This window comes from Juglans microcarpa x Juglans regia, chromosome 4D (assembly GCF_004785595.1).
Source record: "Juglans microcarpa x Juglans regia isolate MS1-56 chromosome 4D, Jm3101_v1.0, whole genome shotgun sequence".
Taxonomy (NCBI): domain Eukaryota; kingdom Viridiplantae; phylum Streptophyta; class Magnoliopsida; order Fagales; family Juglandaceae; genus Juglans; species Juglans microcarpa x Juglans regia.
This window is the reverse complement of record NC_054600.1, coordinates 30725076-30739506: the sequence shown is the minus strand read 5'-3', so window position 1 is coordinate 30739506 and position 14431 is coordinate 30725076. Positions and strand designations below refer to the sequence as shown.

General features: G+C 30.9%; 1 protein-coding gene and 6 non-coding genes across 7 annotated transcripts; 5 read left to right on the top strand and 2 right to left on the bottom strand.

Annotated features, from left to right (window-relative positions):
- Nucleotides 1–1345: 1345 nt before the first annotated feature.
- Nucleotides 1346–1449, top strand: LOC121261790. The gene has a single exon (XR_005940010.1). It is a non-coding gene; the product is annotated as a small nucleolar RNA Z107/R87 (small nucleolar RNA).
- Nucleotides 1450–1617: 168 nt separating this feature from the next.
- LOC121261754 lies at nt 1618–1720 on the top strand. The gene has a single exon (XR_005939976.1). It is a non-coding gene; the product is annotated as a small nucleolar RNA R30/Z108 (small nucleolar RNA).
- A 112-nt stretch (nt 1721–1832) lies between these two features.
- LOC121261736 lies at nt 1833–1923 on the top strand. Its single transcript, XR_005939963.1, has one exon. It is a non-coding gene; the product is annotated as a small nucleolar RNA snoR31 (small nucleolar RNA).
- Nucleotides 1924–2352: 429 nt separating this feature from the next.
- Nucleotides 2353–2448, top strand: LOC121261789. The gene has a single exon (XR_005940009.1). It is a non-coding gene; the product is annotated as a small nucleolar RNA snoR31/Z110/Z27 (small nucleolar RNA).
- A 5069-nt stretch (nt 2449–7517) lies between these two features.
- LOC121259031 (putative glycine-rich cell wall structural protein 1) lies at nt 7518–8367 on the top strand. The gene has a single exon (XM_041160510.1). The coding sequence runs from the start codon at nt 7661–7663 to the stop codon at nt 8078–8080; it is 420 nt and encodes a 139-aa protein (XP_041016444.1). The 5' UTR covers nt 7518–7660; the 3' UTR covers nt 8081–8367.
- A 3882-nt stretch (nt 8368–12249) lies between these two features.
- Nucleotides 12250–12341, bottom strand: LOC121261778. Its single transcript, XR_005939998.1, has one exon. It is a non-coding gene; the product is annotated as a small nucleolar RNA SNORD34 (small nucleolar RNA).
- Nucleotides 12342–12520: 179 nt separating this feature from the next.
- LOC121261756 lies at nt 12521–12625 on the bottom strand. The gene has a single exon (XR_005939978.1). It is a non-coding gene; the product is annotated as a small nucleolar RNA R30/Z108 (small nucleolar RNA).
- Nucleotides 12626–14431: the final 1806 nt, after the last annotated feature.

Genomic DNA, 14431 nt, shown 5'->3' with positions numbered 1-14431 from the left:
GAGTAATGCAAGTAGTACTTTAGCATTTTTAGCATTACGCTTTGACTCGTCTCCTCTTCATGGTATAGAAATGGGCAACTGTTTGCTCCAAGTATTTCATCCCATTAAAAGAGATACAGATATGAATTTCACAATATTTAATGCGGATATCTATAGCAATTAGCATTACATTATTCATAGACAAAATAAAATACTGTGTGATCCTTACATTATATTTATATCTCTTTTATTTACAAAAAAAATAAAATAAAATCGAAATTATGCAAAACTCTAGTCATTGTTCAGCAGGTTGCAAAGCACATTACCAGTTACTTATCACATAAAAGTGAATTGAACTACTGGTGCTACTCAAGCTGCCAAACAATTCCAATGTATCTCTATCAGAGTTGCATATGAGAATAGAAAAAAATATATTTTTAATTTTATTATATTTTGTATAGAACAATGTTAGATACAGTTATGAATTGTGCAAGCAACCACACAAAATAATGAGATTTATTATTAAAAAACTAGTATTTTTTTTTATAAAAATATGTGCATGCACACTGTAATTACAAATTCATTCATTATGATTATTGAAAGGATAATAGGCTTATTTCTTCTTATCACTTAATTACTACTCTATAGTGAATTTGAAATTTTATTTTTTTATTATTTTATTTTAAGTATTTTTTTAATAGGTGGCACTGCAACCTCACTGGGAGCTACTGCTAGTTATTTTGGTGTATTTTTTATTTTTTTGTTTTTTAACACATTCTTTTTACACTTTTAAATATATTTTTAAAAAAAATCACAATTTCATTAAAAAACACTTATTTAATCAAGAAGTAAAAAAAAAAATGTCAAAAGTAGCTCCCACCGGAAGCTGGGATAGGTGTGACTAAAATTATTCTCTTTTAACATCCTTTATTTTTATTTTTATTTTTTTAAAAATATATGTAACTTCATTAATAGTTATTTATACTATTAAGTAAAAAAATAATAAAAACAATAATAAATAGATATCAAGAGAGGAGATAGTATCATAGTAAGCTATCATTATTCATATTGAAAGGGAAATGGTCGGCCCGGCCCGTCTTAGACATGACAACACACCCGTTCGGCCCGAATCCTCACAAACCCTAAATCAACCACTATAAATTAAGGCTTTTACACAGCCATTCAGCACCACAGTCCCGCGCACCATTCTCTATCGTTTAGGTTTTCCTTTCGCCACTATTTCTTCCTTTCGTTCGTTCTGTCCTGAATTTTGTTTATCTGACTTCGCTTTTGTTTCTTTTAGACTTTTTATGAACCTCTCTGTCTGTATGTTATTGGTTTTTGTTTTTGCTTAAAATGGGAGAGAGATCGCAGTGATGACTCCAAGAAATTCAAGCTCAACAGACCGGAATGCAGGTTTCTCTTTCTGGAGAATTTTGCGTGTCGACAACCCCGCTGAACTGAGCGATCTTCCCCGTTCTCCCCTTTTTTTCATTCTTGTGGTTTTGCAAACACTTTCAAGTCTCAGATTTCAAATTTTAGTATTTATTTATTAAGTTCTGTTTTTTCTCAGAAGCCAAACGGACATTGCGTGTGCTGTTTATTTTTGTTTTTTATATGTTTATGTTGTGGGAAATCTAAGGTTACGATGAGGATTCTTAGCTCCCTCTTCTGAAGTCTAAGTTTGAAGAGAGATGGCTGGCAGAATCGAACCTATGACTTTATCGCCACCACTGAGTAATCTATTTTCCCACTTCATATACTCAGCATTTTTCTAGGATATGTTACAATGGCATGCTATTTTTGTGTGAATTTATTTTGAGTTTATTAAATTATTAATTTATTATCTATGCAAGATTGGGATGAAGCAAAATAACATAATCCAACACTTGATCTGAGATATTCATTGTCGAGTGATTATAAATATATGGCTTCTGAATCTGCTCATCTCATTGTTTTTTCAATGCCCTCGTTTGTCCCTTCTATTTCTCGTTCGATTTATTTATAAGTTTCAAAAAATAATTTTGATTCATTGGAAGTGTCTGTCATATGACTTTTGGTTGATACGAGGGACGCACTTCAGTTTATCAAACGATGGGTCCTTAGTAAGATTTAGATTGGAGGGACTTCAATAATCAATTGAGTTCCTTTCATTGTGAGATTTCAATAGAAACATTGATGCCACAATAATTGTTATTTCTGTGTTGTTCTATCAATGAAGGTCCCTGTATTGCAATGCTTTATGTTAGCCAAATACTTAAATATTGTTAATCATGCCATTCATATTGAAATCAGGATAAAAGATTTTCTTGCATCCGTTGGAGAAAAATTAAACTTGTGATTCATTATATTTTTCTTTTAATTATAATCTGAATCATCATATGATGAAAGTTAAAAAATCTTAGGACACCTTCCTACACAGTATTTATTAGCTGTGGATGAGAATAGAAATTCCATTCTGATGATGATGACGTCTTATCCACATTTGCGCCTACAAACTGACTTGCTTCATCATATTAGGCTTGCATATGCACAATTGACTACATTTTTTCCTTTTTGCTTGAAATTCCGGTGCTTTTTTCTTTAAAGACATCACTTTTTGGCATTCCGTTTCTTGAATGCAATGGAATATTCATTACCGCGTAGAAATTGAAATCGGCCTGAGATGGATGTTTTATTTACGAAGTTTTACATCTCCTATATCGAACCATGACTCATAAAGTTGTTTTCAATTCACATATTCGTTCCTTTTTATTGCTGCTGTTTTGGGTATATGCTGTTTAGGCTTGTTCCTACATTATCATTGCATCGAAATTTAAAAAATCAATTTTTAATCATTTGTAAGCCACTCGAGATTTTTAAACCAACTACCTTAGACAGGATGGCGCAAGATCTGGTCTCTAAAGGGAAGAAACAAGTTTTAACCCTCCCACCTCCGTATCAAAAAGGTTTTGATATGGTTGGGATGTTGACTTATGAAGTGTTGTAGGCACTGTTGAACATCGTAACTATGAGTGATGCAATAGTTGGAATACTTGTTCGAAAAGCTTTATATTGCTTGCATCTTCAAATATTTTGGTCTGAGGACATTCTTCAATTAGAGAACTTGTGGCTTTCATCAGATTTTTGGCATATGAGCACGGTAGTTGTCCTCGTGTAAGCTATAATAGGGTTGAAATTGAATTACAATTTTGATTCTCCGATTAGTGGCAACAGGGCTTTTGCATTTTCCTTGCATCAAAGGCGTGTTGAAGTCACCCGAAAAGCAGACACAATGTTTACAGTCTCCATCCAAAGTGATGGGTGGTAGAGGGATGTACCGGTTGAGCTGGCTCGCCGAAACCAATCTGATATTTTTGGGTCTGAAAATGTAAAGTTTACAATTATCTTATAATTATTTTACAATTCTAATGGAACGTTCTTTTATAATAGTATTGTTCGTTTGACCACTTGAATAATTGTTCTAGCGCCGTTTTTGGTATATGATTGTATGTGTGCTTTTTGGTTAATCGTATTTAGTTTAAGACTGCTGAGTTCCTTTTTACTTATGAAACGGGGGTATGATGATGTAAGTCGAAGAAAGTGTTATGTTCTTCCATGTATCGCGGTTACAAGTCTTGTTCGATCATCGGCCCCAAGTTGAGTTGTTTTGCACGGAAATTGTTCTTTGCCGGTAAATTTCTAGAAACACGGCGTAACTTTACATGTGCTGATGTTTACGTTATTGTGATGGATTCGCATCGTATGTGAATTTCAAGGTTAGTTGATAAGATTGGCGGTATTTTGCATGGTTGGAGTTCGTATCTTGGCTCGGTAGGCTGTAGCTGTCAAGATATTACCCTCGTACTTACCTGTACAAACAGTAGTCAAGACAAGGTTTTGCTTTATAATTTAATCGAAATAATTAAGAAATAAATTTATTTAATTCTTTATTTTTCACGAGATTTTATTTCAACAAATAATTCTTTACGATTCTCTGGAGAAAAGTAAAAATTATTTCCAGAAGAAGAGGTTTGATTTAGATTTTATTTCAACACTTTTGATTTTATCGAAATGACAAGCGGATCAATAACTTATTATTCCCATATTGTTTTGGATGTATTTACAAAAGATAATTTCCTCAAAGGGTGTTATAAAATATGCTATAAATGATATTTACAGTTGTATAAGTTTCAGATAATTTTTTTTAAAAAGTGAGAAAATTTAAGATTTATATTTAAAAATTATTTTTTAATAATAATATTTATTTATTTTTTAAATAATTGTGCGAAATTGGTACACGATAAAATTACATATACATACAATACTCAAAATTGGATGCAACTTAAGCTGTGTTTGGATGTTGAACTGAGTTGAGTTGAGTTTAGATGATAAAATATTGTTAGAATATTATTTTTTAATATTATTATTATTTTAAAATTTGAAAAAGTTGAATTATTTATTATATTTTGTATTATAATTTAAAAAAGTTATAATGATGAGTTGAGATTAGTTAAGAGGAGTTTAGGAAGCAAGCGAAGCCTTAGAGTGTTTATAATGAATTTTGTAAAATATAAATTTCTGTAAAATATAAAAAAAGATGATCAAAAGTCACTTTTATTTGATCATTTATTCTATTTTTATTATATATTTAGCTACAGTAAATCTTCTACATGTAGAGGTATACATTTCTCTAAACAATTTTTTATTTTCTCTCATTTCATCATCTTTCCTTTTTATCTTATTTTCAATTTATTCCTTTTCAATTTAATAATAAAGACATGTATTTTTTTTTATCGTTTTACTATTTTTTTAAAGTAATTTAAAATATTACATTATATATAATGAAATATTGCAAATATATGATGTATAAAGAAATATTTAAAATATATGATGAGTAGAGAATATAATATTTGAAATAAATAAAAAAAATTAAAAAATATAATATTTAAATAATATAAAAAAAATAGATAAGTTGATATGACGTATTGTAAAAATTAATATATAAAATAGAGAAAGTAGATTTTGATGATATATTTTAAAAGATAAGATAAAAAAGTAATTGGAAATGCTAAAAAAAATCCTAAAATTTTTACATTCATTTCGGCTTTTACCAAATTTCTTCAAAATTTTGGCTTTAAAAGTTCAATTATCATAGGAAAAATTAAATTTGCCGCATAAAGTTTACCGCTCTATTTAACCGTTCAGTGAAAAAAAATTAATAATAATATTTTTTTTATTTAATGATTAAGGAAGTGATTTTTAATATATTGATATATTTTTTATATTTTTAAAAAATATTTAAAAATGATAAAAAAAATATGAATAAAAATTAGATAAAAAAAAAAAAAATAACTTTACACTAGCGATAACTTGCAACATGATAAGCTGAGAGCGGCACGCTAGCTTTACTCATTATCATATCCGCTACCCCTGTAATAGACATAACGTCCGCCACTGCCTACAGGCGTACAGCTATGGTAGATGTATGCACCCTCAAATGCATTCGGTCGATTAATTGGGTTCGATCTATATGATTGGAAGAGTAGAATTTTTCTGCAATGTGGACCAAAGGCAAAAGAGCGGTGCTATAGTAATCGAAGTAGTAACTCATCCTTTCGGTCCCCAAGCATTTCCGAAAGCAAAAGTATTCTGACAGTAGTACTAGTACACATGGCCATGATGTACAAGTTGAAGTAGCTTAGTCGTTGAGCGTGTATTTATATACATATACATATTTATATAAAACTGGATCCCAAGGCAAGCTTGGACAAGAGGTCCACATGAGGTTTCAAAATGGCTGAAACGCGGATTGCCCATTAGCCAGCCTGCGGAGCAGGGCTATTTTACTTCTTTACAGAGGGCTCCATACAATGAGCTTTTAAAACGTGTGCACCCATCCACACTGTGTCCTGGATTCCATACAGCTCCTACGTCATGGATCCAACTTCCAAGCCTTATTCCTTTTGTTTATAGTTTTCCTCTCCCAGTTGAAACATAGATAATCCGTTCTTTGCTTGCTTCTAGGCTAGACTAACACCTAGTTAATGATTTAGAGAAATGTTAGATATATAAAGAGATTTTAAAAAATTAAATCTATAATTAATGTGGTTTAATTTGATTTATTTTATAGTAAAAATATTTTTATAATCTAATATATTATATCAAGTTATGTTAGTTTATAAACTTATTTTTATAAAATTTATTTGTGGCTAAATCATTTATCTGATGACCAGCACTTGGCTTTAAACAGTAAAACATTAATGGTTAAGAGTGAGATGATACATTGAGTCCGATTAATAAAGCTTTTTTGAAAGGTTAGGATGATTGTTTGGCTACGTTTGGATATTGAGATGATCGAGTTGATTTATGAATAGCAATATTTTGTGAATCCTATTGAAATATGTTCAGGTTGCGTTTGGCCGTTGAGATAATCTAAGTTAATCTATGAATAGTAATATTTTGTGGATCTTATTGATATGTGTTTGAATGTAAATAGTTAAAATATGTTTTAAATGTACGAATTAGGTTGATACGAGTTTAATTTTTTTATGAAAAGTTAAAAAAATAATAGATCTCATCAATAATTTATTTGAAATGAGTTGAGTTGGTTTTAACAACCAAACACACTGAATAAGTTGAGTTATATGTTTAAATGTATAAAATAAATTGAGACGAATTTAATTTTTTTATGATAAGTTGACAAAATAACGAATCTCATTAATAATTAAGTTGAGATGAGTTCAACAATCAATAATAAGTTTTTCTCTACTCCAACTTGCTAGTTCGATTAGTTTAATGACATTTTCCTTGAGAATTATGGTTCTTTACCTATTACAAGTGTAAATGAATATGTGGTCCAAAGAATGCTGCACTGAGCCTGAAAACTGCAGATATTTTTTCAAGTGCAAACAGCCCAACTGCACAATGCCACAACCTGTTATCTACTTGCACCCTGAAATTCCCACTAATAATGATATCACAAAAACATCGCACACGTGTCAGGATCGGGTCACTTTCTTAAATGATCCGATCCGTCCAGCATATGGAACGTGGAAGAAGTCAGAGCAATTACTCGCCACACAGCACGATAGCACAAGCAAAAAGCACTTTTTTTTTTTTTTTTTTCAACCACCAACTAAAACCCCATCGTATTCGACCGAAAACGAAATAAATAAGAGCTATCACAATTTAGAAGGAGATGGATAAGGAAAAAGTTACGTTGAGTCAGTGCGAGTCTGCGACGGTGAGATTAGATAATATAATTTTAGATAAAAATTAAAAGTTATATAAAATATTATTAATATATTATTTTTTAATATTAATATTATTTAAAAATTTAAAAAAATTGAATTATTTATTATATTTTATATAAAAATTTAAAATAATTATAAATAAAATTTAAAATAAAACACTTTCACTGTACAACATTAATTAGTTGAGAGGCGGTGGTGCGAATCTGGCGTGTAGTTATTTGTTGTGGCTAAAATCTGATCTACCCTGTAGTTATTCTATAATGCACACTATAGGATCGACAACTTTCATGACGGCCGTCCATATCCCCCATTCCCAAAGAGTCAGAAACCATTATAAATACGACTTTCATGCATTACACCCTCAAGTGCTAACGAAAGTGGCGAACTAACTTTCCCTGCAAAACTCACAAGCACAAGAGAAAGGAAAAAGAAAAACAGAGAAGGAAATGCAGCCAAATTCTTTGCTATTCACTCTCTTTCTTCTCTTCTTGATCATTGGAACTTCCATAGCACATGCCAAGCCTGGTAATGGTGGCGGTGGGAAAATGAGTAGTGGATCCTCGGAAACGCCTTCCGGGACCCCAAGTACGGGTGATAGTGGCTCGGGCCATGGCCCCAACTGGGACTACAGTTGGGGATGGGGCTCGAGCCCCGGAAGCGGATGGGGTTATGGTTCGGGGTCTGGCCGATCTCCCAACGGCTTTGGAAGAGGCTTTGGCTTTGGTTCTGGTTCTGGTTCAGGCTCAGGCTCAGGCTCAGGCTCAGGTTCAGGGTTTGGCTACGGGTCAGGAGGTGGTGGCAGCAGTGCTGGTGCAGGTGCTGGTGGAGGAAGTGGCGGCTCGGGTGGGAAAAAGAAGCATGGCTGAATGATGCACTGGTTTGGTACAACTGATGGAATAGCATGTTCTCGAGAAGAAAAATATATATCATGATCAATGTTATCATGAGTTATAAAAAGAGTATCGTTTACATTATTGTTAATTATCTGTAAGCCTTGGCAGTATTATTATGTTAATATCGTATTATGGATTTTCCATTACGATTAAGCTCTTGATCTGTGTCTATTTTAACTGTCTGTATCTCGTATAGTTTCCATGCTAGGAAAATGCTTCAAAGGATGTTGTTCTAGCGAGTTAGCTAGGTCTTTTTGCAAGTTTGTGGATAAGAATATATTTAGCTCCTTGGGTACTTACTATTCAGCTAGCTAGACCTTATGGTTTTAATTTGTTCGCTAAAATTCGGTCCGGAAGGGTTAGTTTGAATGGCCACAGCCGATCATAAACTATCTAATTAAGTTGACCAAACATTTCTGACAGCTGAGTACTGACGTTTAAAAAGGAAAATATTATGGAAGCAAAAAGAAAACTTTAAAAGGATTTATATATGAAACATCAATGGAAACAAGAACTATATTAATGGCGTGTTTTCGAGGGCTTCATGATATAAACATCAGATACTTGAAATAAGGAAATGATTTTCATTAAAGAGAGAGTCTGATTTATCGCCTCAATAAAGTTTTGGAATATATATATATATATATATGGATATATATCGAGAGTCATGAATACGGAAGCTGCAGCCAGCAGGAAGACTTTGCATTACGTTCCAATTATAAACGAGAGTCACAAAACACGATCGATGGCATTTCGCGCTGTGCTTCTCCAGACGTACTATTGTATGTTCACCAAAAACTTCTGAAACATCCGACTGCCCAATTGAAGCTGAACTGTCTGACTAGTCAAAGAGCTTTCTTTTTTTCTTTTTTTGGTGCGAGAATTTTCTGTTCGGGGCAAGTTAAGTTTTATTGAGAAATAAGTAGACCTAGGCCCAAAAGCTCCGAGAACAAGTAAACACTTCGGTGAAATCGATAAGAATGGCTTAGAAAAAAGAACTCAATAAGAATGAGAAATAGTACTTATTTCTTATTATAACAAGATATGTACCCATTTAAACCAGTACATAGTTAGGCCAACGCCATCTCAAACGAGGATATTTCCCGTGAGTCCCTAAAACTTAATTGATTAGCTTGAGTTGTGCAAAAAAAAAAACGTTGTTTTGTGAGTAGATGATCAGTTGCGTCCTTCCCATATGAAGTATGGAAACCGTCAATGCAAGACGGATGATAGTGTGGTTTTGTTGTGATTCAACTAACGTGTGTATATAATCAATCATTTTGACATTTCTTTTGGAAGAACAGTGCTAAAATACAAATATATTTCATAAAAATAAATTAACAATCTATCTGATATTACACGTTAAATCTATTTTATAAAAAAAAATAACTTTATAATTTAATAAACTACATCAAATTACATTAATTTGTAGTATTATTTTGTTTAAATCGTTTTACCTAAAGTATTTCTCTTTACAGAATTATAAATATTTTTGATAAATTATACGGATATGTAGTTCAATTGCAGATGGTAGGTAACATGAAAAAATTGTTGAAAACTGGGAAAAGACCCCACAAAACAGTGTGATAAGAGGCTATCAGCGGATCGAGGCTGTTTTTTTGGGGCCACAGGACGTTGAAATGCTGAGGTATTGTTTTCCGTTTGAAATAAGATGCTTTATCGAAATTTCGAAAAAAGAGAGAAAAAAACCAAATAAAATATTATTAATTAAAAAACCATTTGCATATATAATTTTTTAAAATTACTTTTGTTTTAAAATTTATAAAAAATTATGTGTTAAAATAATGATTTAATAAAAAAGTTAAAATTTGAAATTAAAAAATATTTGTTATTTAAGCGATATTTGTTAATAAAATAAAAAATTATTAGAAGTTCTGAAAATTTCATCTCTCAAACTTCCTCAGTCATTTTCTTTATTCTCATTGCAATTTTATAATTCATTGGACTTTTTTATCAATCGATTGCTTTCTACTGTAATACGTTCTCCTTTCTTTTACATAACATGTTGTTCATCTTCCTTCTACAACACTGAATAAGGTAACCAACGATCCAATATCCAACTTTTTTACTAAAAAGTGAGATATCGCCTTGATCTCAAATATCACCTTTTGCTATAAAACGAAGAACATATTGTTAGAACTTAGATTACAAGCCATGAGCTCGCCCATAAATTTCTCTATAGAGACATGCACCACTTGCGGAAATCACTCGAATCAAGATTGATAATCCATGAAAATCTAACATCCTCCTTTTCTTCTTTGTATGTTTTGATTAGTTGCATTGCAGTATGATGGTTTATTTGCTATAGCTTCATATACATGGAGACCATCCATATCCTCAGCGAGTGAGAACATATTTCGAGAGGTGAATTGGGAGGGCAGCCAAGAGATTGTACAAACACATCAACGCAATTTTACAAATTGTTTATTCACTTCAAAAGAAATAAAAAGGCCATCAATTTGTATGCTTAATCTAAAGGGAACTTGAAAAGAGTGGCATTTTTTCATGTCTCTTCCTATAAATCGATCTATAAGAGTAATGGCAATGGTAGTCTAAAATTTGACTAAAAGTTGAGGTTGCCAAAACCATTGGAGATATTAATCCACGCTGAACTATCTATCTCAAAGTCCAAATAATAATATAATATTATATATTTAATAATAATTTTTATTTTTATTTTTTATATTTTGTAAATAAATTCTATATATTAATTAATAATTTAATTTTTATTTTAAATTATTATTTCCTATTTTTTTTCCCTCAACTTAATTATCCAACAAACACATTTTGCCAACTTTGTGAATATTTTTAAAGTCAAATATTATTTTAGAAATGAACAATAGCTTGCCAAACTTGAAAAATTGTTTGACTTGTAGCTTAAAAGTGGAGCATTGAAGTTTTAACTACTCCAATGCAGATCACTTTAACAGCACTTCTAGCCAAATGTCAATGCCTAGCCAAAGTTTGGCTAAGTAACTCAAAAGTGGTCTGCATTGGAGTAGTCAAAACTCCAATGCTCTACTTTTGAGCTCCAGTAAATCCCTTTCTCCAAATTTGACCAGTCACTATTCATCTCCAAAATAATATTTTACTCGTAAAATATTCTCAATGGCTATTATTGGATAATTACGTTGAGAAAAAAAATTTGGACAACAATAATTTTAAGTAAAAATTAAATTATTAATTAATATATAGAATATTTGCAAAATATAAAAAAAAATTAAAAAAATATATTATTAAATATCTAATATTATATTATTATTTTGACTTTTGAATGGATAGTCCAATGTGTATTAACCTCTTCAATAATTTTGACTTTACCAAAAACCTCAAGTTTTAGTCAAATTTTAGATTTGGCATTGCCAATGTTCTAAGAGCATTAGCAATGTCTAAATTTTGACTAGAATTTGAAGTTTTGGCTATAGCCAAAACTTTTAAAGAGGCTAATCTATATTGGACTAGTCATCCTAAAGTCAAAATAATAATATAATACTATATATTTGAATAATATTTAAAAAAAATTAATAATTTTTAAATACACTTATATTAATATTAAAATTTAATATTTTTTAAATACACTTATATTTAATATTTAATATTTTGTATAAATACTAAAATTTAATGTTAAAAGAGAAAGTTAGTTGGATGGAAAAATCATAAAATATTGATTTGGCACTTCTTAAGTGACTACAAATATGATTGGGCCCTAAATTACTGTACTTCAAAATTTCACAAATATACATTTAGCTGGTCACTGACATTGGCCTATGCCAGTACTCTTAGGAAGATGTTGACTTTAGATTCTTAAAAAAAAAAAAAAAAAAAAAAAAAAAAAATTTCAAGTCACCCAAATACCTCAAGAAACTACGTCACCAGTTCCCTGTGAGGAACAAGAGATTACATAGATTGTAGACTTTGATAGCAGGTTGAGCAAAACATGAAACAGTTCCAGCATTTGATGGAAAGAAATAAACAGAGAGAAAACTGATAAAACAAAGCTGCCAAATTTATAAATACAGAAATTATAATGCACACTAAAAACAGCATAGTGGGCAAGCTGCAGATCTAACATGCATCGAAACATATCCTGCCCATCCCATGACTCGAAGAAATTACGATCTAAAGGCCTCAGAAAATTCAGATATATCACTATCTTAGTCCAGATAATCATGCAATGTAGGCAAAAATCATTTGTAGATCATCATCGGCCTCAACTTAAATATAGGAGAAAGCAAAATAGTATTTGTACCTTTCAGAACAAAGCCAACTATTAATAAATATTGTCACATTCTTGAAGTCTATTACCATTCCTCCGCATCAGAACATAAAAATATAACAAAAGATTTAACGCAGTTTGTAGATATATTGAAAAAGGAAAAAAGGGAAGAGAGGTTACTCAGTTGTGGCGTTTAAAGTTGTAGGTTCGATTCTGCCAGCAGAATTCCTCACCTTAAAACCTCAGAAGAGGGAGCTTCTGTCATCCTCATTGCAAACTCTGCTTTCCCCAAAATATATGTGAAATTAAATATAAACCCGAACAACAAACGACTTAAAAAGTCAGGAAATTAAAAGAACGTACTGATCTGTTGTTTTGGAGTGACTAAACCAAAGGGCAAATGCTAATTAACTTCAAGAATAGAAGATGATTCCAAGAATTTTAATTTCCTATTGATTAGTTGTATTCCGGGAAACCAAACAGACAATTATTTCAAGTGAAGAAAAAAATAGAGACAGAAAAGTGACGAGTGAGATCGCTCCACCAGTGAGCGTGGTGGTCTACACGCAAGGCTTTCTCCCAATTAAAGCAAGAGAAAACTCCGCGTTTCTGCATGTTGATCTTCGTTTTAACCACTCGCAAAAGCACATACGAAGGAGATAGGAAGAGACGCTGTGAACATATTGTGCAGAGGAGATCGGGCAGCGCGAAAGGTTGTGAATTTATAGGGGAAGCATACCTAGGGTTCCATTGGGCCTTGCCGAATTGCAAAATGATACGTGCACGAGTGATGGCCCGTTGTTTTTTTTTTTTTTTTTTTTTTTTTTTTTTTTTTTTTTTTTTTTTTTTTTTTTTATTGATAGTAGCATTTTATCAATTTCAAGTTTATATTTTTCTGCTTATTAAAAAAAAATAATAGAGTTATTATATTCTCAAATTTGTCTGAATGTAAAATACACAATTCACATTACTTAAATAATAAAATTTGATTTGTAATGTTAAAATTTTGAAACTTCTCTTCCAAATCAAATTATACTATATAAACATTTTATTATGTGTATTATACACACCAATTTATAAATATAAATTTTCAAAATAATAATACTAAATATAGTTCTAATATGTGCAATTCTTGTGTAGTTTTTTTTTTTTTTTTAAAGTAAAGTCATTGTAACAAAATGAGTTTTTTCATATTAATCTTAGCACCGATTGTACCTTATTTTTCTAAAAACTAGATTGGTGTATAAATCATTTTCTATTTTGGATCTATATTGGTGTCAAAACTGTATACTTTTTTTTTGTAGTAAAATTAGAGAGAGATGAAAATATTTTTCCGCGGTGCATATTTAAAAGTTGTCTCAAAATTTATTTTTTTATGCTTCGTTACTGTACAAAGCCGAGTTTGGGTAGCAGTTCCTTCTCTTTAACGATCTACACACATATATTTAGAAGCCTACATCGGAACGTTCATTTCAATCTAATGGTATTCATTCTCCTACGTGAGTGACATCTCGAAATTTAATCCCTATATGATTATGGATCTGTTTAAGAATACAATTATTCTTAAGTATTCATAAATATTCTCAAATATTTTATTTTTAAATATCACTACGTGGTAAAACTTAAAGTATATTTCAAATATTTAATTTTTTTATCCAATCATTACAATATTTTAAAATTTTTAAACTGTACGAAAGGGGCACCCATAATAGACATCTCTTCCCCCTCTCTTGGAGATTATGAAATGGCTTAAGAGTCACTTTATAAACTTTAATGGCCAGCCGGGATTATACTTAGAGGGACTATTATTTACATAGCCCTCCCCTCTTTGATTTGATGAGATACTTGCATCACAAACTATCTATCTCAAGAGTATTCTTTCTAGTCACGACATCTAAATTGTAGAATTTGTAAGTATTATTCTGATATTACAATGTAGCATATTTTATTATCGATGTGAAGATTATAGACGAATAATAACGTTGAAAAATCTGTAAAACAACTACACTAAATTTATAATTTATCAACGAGGTAATATTGTTTCTGCTGTATATTTGATATAATATTTTTAACATTTATATCAGAGC